The sequence below is a fragment of the Gorilla gorilla genome, chromosome 16 (assembly GCF_029281585.2).
Source record: "Gorilla gorilla gorilla isolate KB3781 chromosome 16, NHGRI_mGorGor1-v2.1_pri, whole genome shotgun sequence".
In the NCBI taxonomy this organism is placed as follows: Eukaryota; Metazoa; Chordata; class Mammalia; order Primates; family Hominidae; genus Gorilla; species Gorilla gorilla.
Window position 1 is genome coordinate 34,667,515 of NC_073240.2, and position 17,977 is coordinate 34,685,491.

Consider the following 17,977-nt stretch of genomic DNA (forward strand, 5'->3'; position numbering starts at 1 on the left):
GTCAGTAGCCATCAACATCAAGGCAAGACCTTTCACCAGCAAAAAGATGGTGGAACTTACAACTTGCTGAGCGCTCAGATGATTGTTAGCACTTTTTAGCAATAAAGTATTTTTTGATGATGGCACGTACATTGTTTTTTAAAGACATAATGCTATTGCACACTTAATAGACTACAGCATATTGTAAACATAACTTTGATGTACACTGATAAATCAACATTTTGTACGACTCACTTTATTGTAATGTTCACTTTACTGTAGTTTATCTGTAATCAAACTCGGATTATCTCTGAATCTCTGTATGCCTGTATATGTAATATACTCAGAACAAAGTCTGGCACTTACAATATTAGCTATTATATTGTTGCTGTTACTATGATTATTTGGATAATTACCATTATCTTCACATATTTCACATTGAGTAAATTATCCTATTTCATAGTCTCCAAGTTCCAGCTGAAGGCAGTCCTCACTCCTATCTATTCTTTCCTCTGCAGGGATATTTGTGCGTGAAAGATTCTAGAGACCTGGTATCTCTGCACTTCTTCACAGGGTCCCTGGCTCCTGTCAGAGCAAAGAGGTCATAGAGATGCAGGACTCTCATGTACCCTTCCCAAACACCAAGTTTAGCTTCACTGACTGAAGTCTGAGAAATACTAAGCTCTACTCATTTGTTTTTAGGAATCAATCAGTGATTTCTACTGGTATTATTCAGGGAAGGACATCATTGATGAATCTGGACAGCACAATTTTTCCAAAGCTCTGGCAGTCACCAAGCAGATTTTCAATTCTCTTACAGAATACATCCAGGTATGTGCTATAGAGTGCATGGTTGAAAACAAAGAGAACATTGTTGATATGCCTGTATTCTATATTCCCTACAGAATACTTGATTGTACACAGTGCGCTATCCATCCAGCCCTAATGCTGACAATTTTTATTTTCTCTAAATAGGAAGCAATAGTACCTGCATTCCACAAGCAGCTATAGTTTGGGGTCCCCCCACTGGACCTGTTTATAATGTTCACACTTTATTTGCATTTATGTGGTTACATTTTGCTTTCCCTCTTAAACTAAAAATTTTTCATGGAAAGAAAATGTCTTACTCAAAACTCTTTATATCTAGAAAAATGTCTGGCATATATCTGTTCAGTAAGCATGCGGAGTGGAGAAATGATTCATAGAATGAAGAAATTAAGGGATAAATGATGTTCTCTTGATAGAGATTAAAAACAGGATCCATGAGCTCCTACTGATTTGTCAGAAATTAACTCTGGAAGAAGTAACTTCAGAAGCGCACAAACTACATGCAGTGGCAGTCAAACCTGCAAGTGTATTTCATGTTAACTGTCTAGATCTTGCTGCAGTCTTTCTCTATTCATAGTATTTTCTATTCATTGTCTATGGTGGTCTAGCTACTTTAGAAAAGCAACAGAGGATATATTCAGGCATAATTTGCTATAAAATTAGTAGGCGTATCATTACTGTCTGTGATACAAGATTTTTTTTAAAGCAAAAGTAATACTTCATCTTCAGATTACCATAATCAGGAGACTCATGAATAGGGCTTTTATTCATTCATTCATCAAAACGCTCAGTTTGTACTCTGCACTGTGGTTCATGAGAAGCAGCACAGTCTATTGCCTCTACCCGTAAAGAGCTTACAATGCAATTGAGAAAATACATATGCACAAGGAAAATTATTTAATATAAGATGATCATACAGCCAGATGCGGTGGCTCACGCCTGTAATCCTGGCACTTTGGGAGGCTGAGGCGGGTGGATTGTCTGAGCTCAGGAACCAACCTGGGCAATATGGTGCAATGCCGTCTCTACTAAAATACAAAAAATTAGCCAGGCATGGTGTCGTGCGCATGTAGTACCCACTACTCGGGAGCCTGAGGCAGGAGAATCACTTGAACCCGAGAGGCAGAGGTTACTGTGAGCTGAGATCACGCCGCTGCACTCCAACCTTGGCGACTGAGCGAGACTCAGTCTCAAAAAAAAAAGAAAAAAGAAAAGAAAAAATCATACCTGATTTAAAATAATCATATATACTGTGCTTAATTAAGAACCACATATGTGGCCGGGCACGGTGGCTCACGCAAGTAATCCCAACTCTTTGGGAGGCCAAGGTGGACAGATCACCTGAGGTCAGGAGTTCAAGACTAGCCTGGCCAACATGGCGAAACCCCGTCTCTACTAAAAAATACAAAAATTAGCTGGGCGTGGTGGTGGGTGCCTGTAATCCCAGCTACTCAGGAGGCTGAGGCAGGGAGAATTGCTTGAACCTGGGAGGCAGAGGTTTCAGTGAGCCGAGATCGCGCCATTGCACTCCAGCATGGGTGACAGAGCGAGACTCTGTCTCAAAAAAAAAACAAAAACAAAAACAAAAACACCCACATATGTATGAGTTCAGAGGAGAGCAAGCCCCCTAAGAGCCAAAGGGGCCAGGTGCAGTGGCTCACTGGGGCCTGTAATCCCAGCACTTTGGGAGGTCAAGGTGGGTGGATCACCTGAGGTCAGAAGTTCAAGACCAGCCTGGCTAACATGGTGAAACCCCATCTCTACTAAAAATACAAATTAGCTGGGTATGGTAGCAGGTGCCTGTAATCCCGGCTACTCAAGAGGCTAAGGCAGGAGAATCGCTTGAACCCAGGAGGCAGAGGTTGCAGTGAGCTGAGATCGCACCTTTGCACTCCAGCCTGGGCGACAAAACTCTGTCTCAAAAAAAAAAAAAAAAAAAAAAAAGAGCCAAAGGGCTCTGAGTCTCCATAGGACCACGTACGCTATGGATAGATGAAGAGGAGGAAGTACATTCTGTGTCAGTGATTTGGAGAAGTTAGAGATAGGATTATGCGTGGCTTTATAAGAAATAATGTCGGCAATTATATCCATCTTGCTGAGACAGAAGACATAGGTGAGGAAAGAAGTGGAGAATGTTTTTTACCTTTTCCTGTACACCTTCATTTATTTCCCAAAGAACTTTTTATATTCCAAGAGTCCAAGAGTTTTTAGTGACTTTTTTTTGTTTTTACTGGTAATATGACTGAGCCAAAACTTGTTCTATGAAAAATATTAAATTCTCATCAAATAAAGATCCATGTGATGAGCCAACTGGCACAGTCAGATCATATTTGCTCATTAAAAGAAACACAAAACTAAGACTGTCAACTTGAAAGGGAGGATTTTGAGGGGAGATATATCCTTGTCACTCAAGCGTTATAAGGACATGAAGTGATAAACCTAAAAACAAGTTACTGATCTGAAGTTTCACAAAATGCAGTGTACCTAAGGAGATCATTGAATATATTTGATAAGCATCTGATTTGATCTCTGCAAAATCCATCCTTATCTTCAGAACTTCCCATGGAGCACGAACCCAAAAGTAAAGGAGAAGCTCATTTTTGGTGAATGTGTTTCTTTCAGAAACCAGCTTTGTTATAGAAAGAATCTAATGGTTTCTAGGGATCAGACACTGAATGTACATAAACAGTGATTTTTAACAAACTTACGTGATTTGGGAATGCAGGCAGTATTTCTCCTCACCTTTTAAACCTTGGGAATCCTGCCAAGACTTTTCTAGAAATTAGGGTAATATATGTGTTCCTTTTAGAACTTTCTTATTGAGTAATTTGGAGATTGGTTAAAGGGTAGAAAAAAATAGACTGTAAAGAAAAGATAAGAAATGTTGGCTCAATAATGATCTTTAAAAAGAGTGAGATTATTGACCGCGCACTGTGGCTCATGCCTGTACTCCCAGCACTTTGAGAGGCTAAGGTGGGTGGATCACTTGAGGCCAGGAGTTTGAGAACAACCTGGCCAACATGACAAAACCCTGTCTCTACTAAAAATATAAAAAAATCAGCCAGGCGTGGTGGCACATGCCCGTAATCTCAGCTACTTGGGAGGCTGAGTCACAAGAATCATTTGAACCCAGTGAGCAGAGGTTGCAGTAAGCCGAGATCATGCCACTGCACTCCAGCATGGGTGACAGAGCAAAACTCTGTCTTAAACACACACACACACACACACACACACACACACACACAGAGTGACATTATTAACATGGAAAATGCAAACTAAGTTATTCCTCTACATTTGGCTTTCAGAAAAGTTTGTCAGAGATGCTATTATATCTGAAGTTTAGGTTAATAAGAAAATCCTAGACGTGGTTGAATGCTAAGATTATTACACAGATTTCTTTTATTTATTTATTTATTTACTTACTTATTTACTTAATTAGATAGCTGCGTGGTTATCAGCATGTGTAACTTTGCCTGGAAACAATAGGTAGATGAGGGCCTGGTTTTCACACTGTGCTTCGCAGCACCCTTGATTTCCTCCAAAGGCCTCTGAGGCCAAGGTGAGGGTGGGGAGTGTGCCCTTCAGCCCTGTGTCAACCACAGCATTTCACTGTTTTAAATATTGTTCTCCAGTGTAAGCTTTTGTTTTAAGAACTCATTCTGAGGCTGAAAGAAAGTCTCTGAAAATCGCCGGACTGTGAAATCCCTAGTGGTTTTTCCTAGATATGGTATCCTATAATCAGGAAAAGAAAAAAGTAATAATCCTGGGAAAATACTGAGCTATGAAATATTTGACTTTTGGAAAGTCTATCTGCTCATATAAGTAGGTATCAGATGCCCTTACTAGACAGGTTTCAGAGCAACTTGTGATGTTTAAGTGACATAACAATGTCCTCTTCTCCGCAGGGCCCTTGCATTGGTAATCAACAGAGCCTGGCTCACAGCAGGCTGTGGGACGCAGTGGTTGGCTTCCTCCATGTCTTTGCTAATATGCAGATGAAACTCTCTCAGGTACTGTGGCCCATTCCCTGCACGTGTCATTGTTGTGAAATGCTAAGTCAGTCCTCACTCCTTGGTGTTCCCATTGTGATGTGGCTGCTTGATCAAAGGCTGGACAAGCCATGCATATTAGGTCTCAGTTTTTTAAACTGAAGGCCAAAATGGGAGACGGAAATGAATGCCTCCGGGGGAGGGGGGGGTCCCAGACAGGCTTTTGCATGAACGCAGCTTCCTTCTTTGTGTCTCACCAACCTACCCTTTTTATTATTGCCTCAACATTTGCTTTCTGTGGTGCTAATCCTTTCTGCTTCCTTGTCACCATTTTGTCACTTACAAACACTCTCTACCAGCCCCGTCTGATTTGTCCCATGTTGCATGTCTCCGTAATCCACATCCCTCTTCTCTCTCACCCCTGCTTCTTCCTCCCTCCCTCCCTGTCTCTGCCTCTCCTTCTCACTCCCCATCTCTCTGGCAAGATGAATCAGAACCGCTCAGAGCATTTATTATGAACAAATAAATGTAGCATATGTAGCAGTTTATTGCCTCTCTCCATGGCAACACATGAGGGAGACCTTCAGGAGGTATTTGAGGCTGATTAGAGTAACATTTGCAGCTTTAACTTAAATCATGTGTATCTAAAATTTTCAAGGCTGTCACATCTGCCTCCTCTCTTCTGGAATGTGCTATTTAACCTTTCATTTTTCCCCTTTTGACTCTGGCCTTATGGGAGGAGAGAGTTCCTGGGAGGGCTGCAGTTTGACAGTAAGATGTCCATTCTTATGTCAGCTGGGCAGTGTGGTGTAGAGTCTTGAGACGAGAGCCCTGGCCCTGCCACCTCCTCACCAGTGACTTTTGGAAAGCCACTTTCCCTTTCTGGTTTTGGTTTCATCATCTCTGAAATATCCAAAGTTAGAATAGGTGATCTCTGAGGTCTCTTCCCAGCTCTGATATCCTACACTTCTGTGATATTTTGTATATAGCTGTGATACACACCATAGGTGATGAAGATTCCTCTGAAAGTTGAAGGGCTAGGCAAAGAGCTATGGTTGGGTTTTTGGTTTCTTTTTTTTTTTTTTTTCCTTTTTTCTTTTCTTTTCTTTTGTTTTTTTTTTATTATTTCTTTTCTTTCCTTTTTTTTGTGAGGGGGGGTATGTAAAAGGTATGTGACTCGGAATACCTTTTTAATCGAATCCCCAGATTGCCCACCTCAGATCTTCCAAGAATTGTTTCCTGCTGTGACATAGGGTATAAAGCACGGAGGTAGCTTAGCAATGCTCTTCCTGCATTGCTGAAATTAAAACCAAACAGACTGGTATCAAAACCATCCAGAGGAATAGCCTCCATTTTATTCCATTTAAAGGGACAAGTGGCACCCAGATCACCACCAACTAGAATTAGGAGACTCTAAATTAATCCAGAAAGAAAGGAGAACCCACTTGGTGATTATAACCTTGATACCTTTACCAGATGTCCAGTGTTCCCATAAAGCTCACTGGTAATTCTCCGGTGTAGATAATGACAACGTAAACTACTAGAGATACCTGAAGGCTCTTTGGTGCATTGGGTTGTTCAGTCGTTTTGGACAACATCTGGTATATCTGCCACATTGTACTAATAAAAGGAAAAATGTAAAGGAGCTTTGTTGGATGAGTCCTGCTACAGTGAGTCTCCCGGTGCTGGAAACAGTGGACGATAAGGCATCCTCATTCAGAATGAGAAGGAAGCTCTTTCCCGACACTGATGCAGCCTGCACCTAACCTTTCCAGAGCAGGCTCTTCTCACTCACTGCCCTGTACTTTACTGAGGGATCAGATAGCTCAGGGGTATCTCCTGTTTCTGTTCTAGGATTCCAGTCAGATCGAGCTGCTGAAGGAACTCTTGGATCTCCTTCAGGACATGGTGGTGATGCTTCTGTCCCTCCTGGAAGGTTGGGCTGTTTGGTATAACTAGGCCTTCACACAACTGTAATTGGTCTGAGCACTAACCTTACTGATCATGCAGATTATCCTTCTGGCAGGTCACTGATGCCATATGACATTGGTCAGAAAGCCAAATTTTCAGAAACGAAAAATAAAATGAGGGGCACCTGGTCTGATGGACGAAGCCTGAAATCAATTGATTTTCTATCAATAGGAAAGCCAGAATGAACTGGGGAAAACCTCCAAGCTTTGCTCTTCCCTATCCTCTCCCTCTCCCCATTGCTTTTCAACACATCTGGCTGCCAGTGTGTATGCCAGCCATCTAGTTGGGCACCCTCCTAGGTCTAAGGGGATCAAAGGGACACCATGTATCCCTATGTGTCCCTGATAATCTAATAATGAAACCACTTCCCAGGCCCCAGGCCATGTTAAAGGCAGTGGTGTGGCCACCTCCTTCTTCCCTTTGTTTCTTTCCCCCTTGGCTCCTAGTGGTGTAGTCTTTATGGCTTGCTGCTCCCTCCTACATCATCACGGTCAGAGAAGAGCTGACTAATTTGGCACAAAAGTCTTCTAAAAATAGCTACCTGACAAGTGACATGATAGCTTGGGTTTATTTATATATTTGTATGTCTTTTTGAACCTGCCTCACAGGGAATGTGGTAAATGGCACCATTGGCAAGCAGATGGTTGACACACTGGTAGAATCATCTACCAATGTAGAAATGATCTTGAAATTCTTTGACATGTTCTTGAAACTTAAAGACTTAACCAGCTCAGACACCTTCAAAGAATATGACCCAGATGGTAAAGGAATTATCTCCAAAAAAGAATTCCAGAAGGCCATGGAAGGGCAAAAACAGTACACGCAGTCAGAGATTGACTTTCTCCTGTCGTGTGCAGAAGCTGATGAGAATGACATGTTTAATTACATTGATTTTGTAGACCGGTTCCATGAGCCAGCCAAGGACATAGGGTTTAATGTGGCTGTGTTATTGACAAATCTTTCTGAACACATGCCAAACGATTCCCGCCTGAAGTGTCTGTTGGACCCAGCAGAAAGTGTACTAAATTACTTTGAACCCTACCTAGGACGCATCGAGATCATGGGTGGGGCCAAGAAGATTGAGCGTGTTTATTTTGAGATCAGTGAATCCAGTCGCACTCAGTGGGAGAAGCCCCAGGTGAAGGAATCTAAGCGACAGTTCATTTTTGATGTTGTCAATGAAGGTGGGGAGCAGGAAAAGATGGAGCTGTTTGTGAACTTCTGTGAGGACACCATCTTTGAAATGCAGTTAGCATCTCAGATCTCTGAATCCGATTCAGCTGACAGGCCAGAAGAGGAGGAAGAAGATGAAGATTCTTCTTACGTGTTAGAAATTGCGGGTGAAGAGGAAGAAGACGGGTCTCTTGAGCCGGCCTCTGCATTTGCTATGGCCTGTGCCTCTGTGAAGAGGAATGTCACCGACTTCCTGAAGAGAGCAACCCTGAAGAACCTCAGGAAGCAGTACAGGAACGTGAAAAAGATGACTGCGAAGGAGCTGGTGAAGGTGCTCTTCTCCTTTTTCTGGATGCTGTTCGTGGGGCTATTCCAGTTGCTCTTCACCATCCTGGGAGGAATCTTTCAGATCCTCTGGAGCACAGTGTTTGGAGGGGGCCTGGTAGAAGGGGCAAAGAACATCAGAGTGACCAAGATCCTGGGTGACATGCCTGACCCAACCCAATTTGGTATCCATGATGACACTATGGAGGCTGAGAGGGCAGAGGTGATGGAGCCAGGTATCACCACTGAACTAGTACACTTCATAAAGGGGGAGAAGGGAGATACAGATATCATGTCAGACCTCTTTGGACTCCACCCAAAGAAAGAGGGCAGCTTAAAGCATGGGCCTGAAGTGGGTTTGGGTGACCTCTCAGAAATTATTGGCAAGGATGAACCCCCTACATTAGAGAGTACTGTACAGAAGAAGAGGAAAGCTCAGGTAAGTGTCATTTGTTTCTTTCATCTTCCTTTATCCCCAGAATAAGACTTGCCACCATATCTTGTAATCAGTACTGACACCATTTCCCTAGGAGCCAACACTCTATGTTAGACAGTGGCTCTGGTGTGATTACTCTGATCTTATAATTCCACCTCTGACATGTCTGCAGAAATCAAGACTTAGATGGTTATCTCAGTGTCTAGTCATTGGTTGGTCTTCTAGTTTATATTGTAGAATTCAAACATGATGGCCTGTGACACTTTGCCTCAGACTTTTATTAGAAGGTTAGTTCTCATGCTGTGCAGATGCATTCAGTGAACTGAAAGCACAGGAAACGAAGAATAACATAAAAGGAGACCTTCCTTCTGAGTCCGTGCTTTCTCAGTGTCATAAAAGGTCAAAATGATCCTTATGATTTGGCCTCTCTATGAGTTTGATCATGCTTGGGACATTTTTATCCTTGTGATACACTCACTGTTCAGTTAGTACTTCATGTCAGTCAACAAGATTAAGTGAACAAGATAGCAGGAATTCAGAGCCCCTTGACCATGGAAGGTTCTGGGTGTTCCCCTCTCTTGTAGTATCCGATTCACAGTGTCATTCTAGCATCAAAGAGAGCAGAGAAGTGTGAAAAGATCCAAGCCCAAAAACATTCATTCATTCATTCCATTATTATTTATTGAAAAGTTAATGTGCTTTGTCACTGTTTTAGGCTCTGGGAATATGGTGCTGAATAAGAAACACACTGTCCCTACAGCTTAGTGGAGAATAAAGGCATTGGACAAGTCAAGACAAGTATAAAGAATGCTAGGAAGGAGAAATGTCAGGTACCATAGTTCTCTGTAGGCGAGAACACTGGTTTGAAGATTCAGGGAAGAAAACATCAGAATCAGCATTCCCACAATATTCTGTTTTGCTCCCTGATGTAGCCCCAAAACCTAGAATACAGTTTGATACATAATAGGATCCCATTCCAGGACTGCTATGTGCCAGCCTGTGTTCTAGGATACAGGAATACATAGGTTCAAAGCAGAAAACAACATTTTTGCTTTCATGGATCTTAACTTCTAGTGGGAGAAGACAACAAATAAGATAATTATCATTTGTGCTGCGTGTTAGAACACATGAACATGCAGTGAGTTACAGAGTGAATGTAGGCCCAACAGAAATAGGTAGAGGAGGCTTCTGAAAAGGTGTCATCTGAGTTAAGTCCTGACGAGCAGCAGGCACGTGAAAAGCTGGGGCAGGCATACTCCAGGCAGAGGATATGGCTAAGTATCCTTTGGAATTACGCCTGGAACGATCGGGAATGTTCAAGGAAGTCTGCGTGTTTGGGTGTGGGACACGAGTCAAATGGTACAAGATGGGGATGAAGAGAAACACCAGGATCATGCAAGAGTCATAGGCTATGTTGAGGAGCTTGAATTTTACTCTAACTGCAGTGGTCCTCAGCCAGAGGGATTGGGATACTGGCAAGAGGATTAAAGACAAGGCAAGAAGAAGCCTGTCAGATGGAGGCAGGCTGATCAAACTTGGTTTGATCTGTGTCCCATCTCTTTCTGACCCTGTGGAGCAGTAGAACCACTGCCTTGAGGCTCTTACAATGTCCTAACACAAGTTTCCTCTTTGAATTGAGTAAGTTATAGAAGGGAGGTTGAGTTTTCAAGTTTCAAATCTTTGTCTTGGCATCTCTTCAGAGTCACTTGATATATATAGCAGGACACTTATGTTCAGTGATCCTGAGAGAAGCAGAAACATGAAAAGCCATTGAAATTTGTGACCAAGAAGCAAATGGCCAAGAAAATATCTCATCATCATGACCTCACTTCTTTGAGGAAAGCTTGACTAATTGTTATTTTTGTCTAGGCAGCAGAGATGAAAGCAGCAAATGAAGCAGAAGGAAAAGTAGAATCCGAGAAGGCAGAGTAAGTTCTTGGTAGCATCAACTACTCTCATTGCTATGGTAGATAGTTCTTAGGCCAGGCAGAGTGGCTCGCACCTGTAATCCCAGCACTTTGAGAGGCTGAGGTTGGAGGATCACCTGAACCCAGGACTTCGAGACCATCCTGGGCAACATAATGAGACCCCATCTCTACAAAAAATACAAAAATTGCTGGGCATGGTGGTGTGCACCTGTAGTCACAGCTACTTGGGAGGCTGAGGTGGTAGGATTGCTTGAGCCCAGGAGGTCGAGGCTGCAGTGAGCCAAGATCACACCACTGCACTCCAAGCTGGGCAGCAGAGCAAGACCCTGTCTCAAAAACAAAAAAGAAAAAAAAGAAAATAAAGATAGTTATTGATAGCATCTGATATTCTGTTGCTATAGTAAATAGAAAACTTGATTTCTGTCAATGCAAGCAATTATTCTGCAAGCCCTGGGTATATTTCCTTTTACCTTAGCTATATAATAAATACCTTATATTTATCATGCTAAGTTTATAATCCCACTAGCAGATCAGAGTTTCACTATCTGGCCAGATGACTTTGCAACTTCATATATTGATGACAGTGATATCTAATATTAAATACCTATTATGTGTCAGGCCTGTGCTCAGGTCTTTTATACAATATCTTATTAAATCTTGCCAGAAGTGTGGAAGAGTAGGTACTATTGCTTAGAAAATAAAGGGTAACTTCAGAAGGGGAAAAAATTGTTAAGTCTAATTTCAGAAGAAGAGTACAAACTTGTATATAGCTGATGTTCACCAAGATCATGGCTCATCCTCATTGAATATAAATTTAATGTCCAGCCACTGTGGATTGATAAAGACCTGAAGTTTCCACCTTCAAGGAATGATTCTACCTCCCGGCCCTCTCAATCCAGATTTCTCTTTAATCTAGTCTCCCTTTTTGGGCCAGACCGCCCTCCCTTCTGCCCTGCTGAGTGGGTTTCCCATTTCTGCAGCATGGAAGATGGAGAGAAGGAAGACAAAGACAAAGAAGAGGAGCAAGCTGAGTACCTGTGGACAGAAGTGACAAAAAAGAAGAAGCGGCGGTGTGGTCAGAAGGTTGAGAAGCCGGAAGCTTTCACAGCCAATTTCTTTAAAGGGCTGGAAATCTATCAGACCAAGTTACTGGTAAGCGTTCCAACCTTGGCCCTGTTCATGGTGCAGGGATTGGCCCAGGCAGATGGCAGAGAGGTGCCGCTGATTTGTTTCACTGTTTGGTCAGTTAAACTTCCTCCCCTTTCTCATTCCTAAACTTTCTTCTTCCCATGTGTCTACCTGTTCCTTTTCTGTTGGAGGAAAAGAAAAGGGGGAGAGCCTGGAAAGAACCACAGTCCTCCAGCAGCTCTGCTATCAGCAGGGTGTCCTCTCTCACCTGTTTCCTTACCAGGAGAGCAGGAACACCTCTTTCTACCCAGTCCTTTATGTGTACTATGTGGGGACTTAGCCAATCCTGGTCCAAAAGTTCAGAAGTGTTTTGATCACGTGGGAATCAGAAAGAATGTTCCTCTTATGTTAGCTTCCCACACTAGTCCTCCAAACCTTGATTGTTCTATATGCAATCAAAGCTTAGAACAGCTTGTCATATTCTTTCTCTGATACATTGCCCTCTGAGGTACAGTGGCTTAAGGCCAGGACCACACCTTCCCTAGCACCATTAGTGAGGGCTCCCCACAGAGAGATTGAGAACGTTACCCAGGCAGCTTCCACTCCAGTCTGTGGATGCTGATTTTTCTGGGGAAGATGGCAGCAAGAATGGGAATGCTGTTCCCAACAAGGGAGAAGAAGAGGCTCCTGGAACTGTAACTTGGAAAGGAATGAGGACTGAGGCCACAGAATGGCTACATCCAGGTTGGGAGTTGCCAGGGTCTTCTGCGAGCCTAGGCCACTTACAGTTTCCTAATAGACTGCTTGCTGCATGGAGTGATCACGAAAATGCAGTCACATAGCACTTCAAGGCAAGGCTCGAGTCCTCTGCTGGTGGCGTGTTTAGGCCTTTGGCTCCCTGAGCAATAAGCCAGAGCAGGATTCTTTATACCAATTCTAAGCAATTTTTTTTTAAATCAACATTTTGGTTCCATGTTCATGACATGACACAGTCATGCCATGGCTGTGTTAAGAATGCCAGGGTTGGCCAGGCACGGTGGCTCACGCCTGTAATCCCAGCATTTTGGGAGGCCGAGATGGGTGGATCACGAGGTCAGGAGATTGAGACCATCCTGGCTAACACAGTGAAACCCCGTCTCTAGTAAAAATACAAAAAAATTAGCCGGGTGTGTTGGCAGGCGCCTGTAGTCCCAGCTACTCGGGAGGCTGAGACAGGAGAATGGCGTGAACCCGGGAGGTGGAGCTTGCAGTGAGCCGAGATTGCACCACTGCACTCCAGCCTGGGGGACAGAGCGAGACTCCATCTCAAAAAAAAAAAGAAAGAAAAGAATGCCAGGGTTGCCCTAGAAGAGTGGTCATCAAAGAGTAGGACGAGTCAAGTGTGAACTTCTAACCAGAACTGACCTTCTGTGTGAAAGTAGGAAGTTCTCTTTTCCTTCCAAAGCTCTTCTACTTCTGCCTGTCCTTTTCTTTGCAGCATTACCTGGCCAGGAATTTCTACAACCTGAGGTTCCTTGCTCTGTTTGTAGCCTTCGCTATCAACTTCATCCTGCTTTTTTATAAGGTGATACTTCATTCAGGGGTTATTTGCTAAATATGCTGTATACTAAGTATACTATGTGTAGAAAAAGAATCATGACAGAATTTGTGCTCTTAATTGTAGCAAACATTCTAATAGGTAGCAAATTTCTAAGACATTGGCTTCTAAAAGGAATACAATTTCTAGCAGCGGAGAGACTGCTGACAAGGGAGCCAGTGAGGGGACTATTTCAATAGTTCATGCTTATTTTAGTCGTTACTTAATTTAGTCTTCACATACTTGCTGAGCATCTACCATGACCTAGACCCTATATTAGGAACCACAAGGTATTTCAAAATGAGTAATAAATAAAATTCTTTCTTCAAGGAATAAGGTAACCAAGAGCCATTAGAGCTGGCCTATTTGTTAGCAGCATTATAAAGGAAAAATTAACAGGATTTGGAAAGAGAGGGGACTGCTCAAATTAAATGAAGGTTTTGAACATTGGCAAGTGGGTCTTGCATGCTGTAGGCATGTAATAATTGTTAGTGCAGTGAATTAATGAAGGGTCCTGAATTCTCGACATAGTCTTTAACTGGTTTTTCTATCTCTTGCCTATCTCCCTTTCTACTTAAAACCACCAATCTAATTTATATGAAACATTGTTTTATCCACCTCAACTTTCCACTCGACAAACTAACGACCTTCTGTTGCCCATAAAAGAAAAATGGAAGTCTATAGCCAAGAGAGGCAAAGCTTGGTTTTAAACACATTGAGGTTGAGGTGACTTCAGACAGCCATCCAAGAAGAGAAAGCCAGCAAGCAGTTGGAGCTACAGGACAAAGCCTCAAAGTTGTAGATTTGAGAGTCATCTGTGTAAGAATAGCGGCTGAAGCCATGAATGTAAATGGCATCTCAGAAAGAATGGAAAATACTGAGTCTCTGGCTGGGTGGCAGTGGTGGGTGGGGGAGCGGGCACACACATCCTTCATGCTTGTGTGTGTGTCTTTGCCTCCTCTCAGGCCACAGCATGATCAGAGATTCCCTTCTGTGGCATAAGGATTATAAACATATGTAGTAAAAGTTGCCTAATTTTAGTTTTTTTGCTTTCTTTTTAAGAGATAGGTTTTGTCTCCTTTTTAAAAGTTTGTTTGCAATTATTAGAGATACTGGGTGATTCCTAGTAATAAGTCACCTAAAAACCTCATTCATTCAGCAAGAAATGTTGAGTCACTACTATTTGTACAGCATATGCTAACAATATAAAATACGTAGGGAGAGCCCAATGGCTGAGGTTCTTTTTGATGTTTAATAAGCGAGTGTGTATTTTGAGCCAGGTCACTGAAGAACCTTTAGAAGAAGAGACAGAGGATGTTGCAAACCTATGGAATTCCTTTAATGACGAGGAAGAGGAAGAAGCGATGGTATTCTTTGTCCTTCAGGAGAGCACCGGGTATATGGCACCAACGCTGCGGGCCCTGGCCATCATCCACACCATCATCTCTCTAGTCTGTGTGGTGGGCTACTACTGCCTGAAGGTGAGCTGTTTGCCACTCTGGATCTAATCTCGCTCCTTGAGGAAGAAGTGTCCTTTTTGAGCCCAGCCAGCCCTTTGCTCTAAGACTTTGCTATCCGTAAAGGTCTTTGTAAGGTCCATAGAGCAGCAGCAGCACATCACTTGGGAGCTGCCTAGACCTGCAGAGTCTCAGGCCTCACCGTAGGTTTTCTTTTGTTGTTGTTGTTGTTGTTGTTTTTGAGATGGGTTTCGCTCTTGTCTCGCAGGCTGGAGTGCAGTGGTGCAAGCTCGGCTCACTGCAACCTCCGCCTCCCAGGTTCAAGCAATTGTCCTGTCTCAGCCTCCCGAGTAGCTGGGATTACAGGTGCCTGCCACCATGCCCAGCTAATTTTTGTATTTTTTAGTAGAGACAGGGTTTCACTATGTTGGCCAGGCTGGTCCTGAACTCCTGACCTCAGGTAATCCATCTGCCTCGGCCTCCCAAAGTGCTGGGATTACAAGCATGAGCCACTGCGCCTGGCCCCTGAGTCCTTTAACTCAGAATCTACCACTTAGCATGATCACTGGGCAATCTGTACGCACTTTCAAGTTTGAGAAGCCTTGAGCTAGGAGTCCCATTTCAGGTACCTCTTGTTGAATTTCATAGAACTAGAGTCATCAGGCTAAAGTCACATGGAGAGCTAGTCATGAGAGAATCTTCTGATCTTTGAATTGATGTCAAAATTTTTATAAAAATACCTTTTCATTAGGTGGTAACCACTCAAGATCTCAGAAGAAAGCTTACTGATGTGTTAGTTTTCAGTTATCCATTGCTGCATAACAAACCACTCTAAAACTCAGTGGTCTAAAATGACAACTATTTATCTCTGTGATTCTGTGAGATGACTGGCACATTTGGGCAGTTCCTCTGTTCTATGTAAAGGCGCTACATTTGCAGCCATCTGCGAGCTCAGCTGGGCTGGAATGGCCAAGATGGCACATTCCCATGCCTGGCAGCTCCACAGGGGGACAACTGGAAGGATGGGCTCAGCTGGGGTAGCTGGGCCTCTCTCTGTCTCCCTCTTTCTCTCCAGGGAGATTCAGAGCATCTCCTTCTCCATGTGGCCTTTCCACATGATCTGTCCGGTAGGGTAGCTAGACTTCTTGCATGATGGCTTGGGTTTCCAAAAAGAGCATGGAGGTGGAAGCTGCTAAGCCTTCCTAGGTCTTAGGCCCAGAACTGGTACAGTGTCATTTCCATTGCATTCTGTTGTTTAAGGCAAGTGACATGGCCATCCCAGATGCACTGCTCCATGGTAGAGGGGAGAGGCACTACACAAAGGCATGAATTCCAGGAGGCGTTGTTCCTTGGGGCCATATTCACAACCACTACAGTTATGTCAGTCTTCTGTCATTCAATTTTTGGTGTCCCAAGTCCAGATCTAGTTCTGCTACATCATAATTGTGTTTTTCTCACTGCTTTTCTCATTACATTTTTTTCTTCCTTCTCTTGAGTAAGAAGTCTCCTTAAGTACAGCAAGCCATCTTCTTCCTGGGAAGAGTCCAGGAAATACTTTCCTATATTGTGGTCCTTTCTTCCCTCAGTGAACTATTGTGTCATGTAGGAAGTCCAGCTACTGTGCTGAAGAGACCTTATGCCCTGGGCTACACTAAGGACTCTATTGCAACTATGGAAGTGCAAATTCTGGAGCCAAGCTGCCTGGGTTGAACTCACAGCTCTGCCACTTAAACTCCCAGTCCTCTATCTTCTCATACGTAAAAATGAGTCCTGTTGCTAAAGTTGCTGGGGGGATTAAATGTAGAGATACGTGGAAATGTACTCAGAACACATAGTAAACCCTCAAGCATGTTCGCTGCTGCTCCTTAGTTTGAGATCCTAGAGTTCAGCTTAGTAGATGGAGTACAGATTATACTGTGACCAGGAGAAACAAAAAAGAAACACTATTTAGCAAGTAAAGAATGTGGAAGTTCTGTTTACGGGAGTATACAAACTTCTAGGAGATTGAAGGGGAATGCTTGGAATCCCAGAGATGAGCACCGCTCTACAACTTGATATTACTACTGTTCTCTAGAGTCATCCAAAACACAGCAGGCATTAGTCGCTGAGCTTTGCCTCACCTCCCACATCATCTGTGTACTAACAGTCATCATCAGTTCTTCACAGTGTGCAGTGGCTACTAGCCTTTGCCACCTTCCTATCCTGAGTTTTTCATTTTATCAGTGTTATTTCATTGTTTTAAAGAAAAACAGGGCAAGAGGTAACTCTTAACAAATCACTTTCTGAATTTTGTTCTTTTGTTTTGGACAAAAGCGACGTGGGATACATGCATATCATGGGTTTGGAGACAAAGGTCTCAAGGATGTTGCCAAGTAGCCAGTGGCATCTCAGCTGGAGAGGAGATGAGACGCCCTAGCTCTGTCTGAATTAAGCTTTTCTGGCTAGAGGAGCTGCGTCAATTGTGACTTCTCATTTCCTGGGATTTCAGCAGTATCCTCAGGCCTCATTAACTGTCCCATGTTTGGAGTGTGTGTGCACTTAGTGATGGTTGGGGCAAGTGGATTATTTTCCAGTCCCTTTCTGTGTTCCCCTTTGGCAGTAGGTCCTTAGAGCCATACCACTATATCTAGTCTAAAATAAAAGTTCCAATTATAAAAGAATAGAGAGTGATAGTAGGAAACAAGTATGCCACTACCTGGAAGGAGCTCTTTACGGACAGAATCTCAGGAAGAAAACTTCATACAGAAAGACTGAATCCTCTCATTCTAACTATGAGACCATGTTTCATTAACTGACCTTCAACGCCATGAGATAAATATGGCCCTGTACATTGAAGGGAGTTGGAACATTTCATCATATTCCTGTGGCTGGCCGATCTATTCTAGAATGGTTTATTGTCCTTTCTAAATCTTGGTTCAACTCCAGCCAAGGAGTCTTAGGAGTCCTAACTCATTCAACCCTGGGGCTCATCTAGGCGTGGCCTGCACACTAGCATGGGTCAAGGAGTCTAGTTTGTATTAATATTAGCCATCTAACTGAAAACTTAAAGGGTGACCCAAATCAGATCAGCTTTAAAGAGGTAGGTATTTAGCCAAAGAGATTCATTTGGCTTTGATCCCACAACTAGGCACTCTAAGAATTCCACTATAAGGAGATTGCTGCTCTGAAGTTGGAAGGTTAATTTGTGA

The 17,977-nt window shown here is 43.1% G+C and overlaps 1 protein-coding gene across 2 annotated transcripts in view; it reads left to right on the plus strand.

Moving 5' to 3' along the window:
• The window catches only part of RYR3 (ryanodine receptor 3), a 580,370-nt gene that overhangs the window by 525,611 nt on the left and 36,782 nt on the right, over nucleotides 1-17,977 (plus strand). For both annotated transcript variants that reach the window (XM_055363234.2, XM_055363233.2), the window contains exons 85-92: nucleotides 682-810; nucleotides 4,713-4,817; nucleotides 6,651-6,732; nucleotides 7,376-8,703; nucleotides 10,570-10,628; nucleotides 11,609-11,780; nucleotides 13,234-13,320; nucleotides 14,613-14,813. In XM_055363234.2, coding sequence (XP_055219209.2) covers nucleotides 682-810; nucleotides 4,713-4,817; nucleotides 6,651-6,732; nucleotides 7,376-8,703; nucleotides 10,570-10,628; nucleotides 11,609-11,780; nucleotides 13,234-13,320; nucleotides 14,613-14,813 — 2,163 coding nt within the window. The remainder of the gene's footprint in view (nucleotides 1-681; nucleotides 811-4,712; nucleotides 4,818-6,650; nucleotides 6,733-7,375; nucleotides 8,704-10,569; nucleotides 10,629-11,608; nucleotides 11,781-13,233; nucleotides 13,321-14,612; nucleotides 14,814-17,977) is intronic.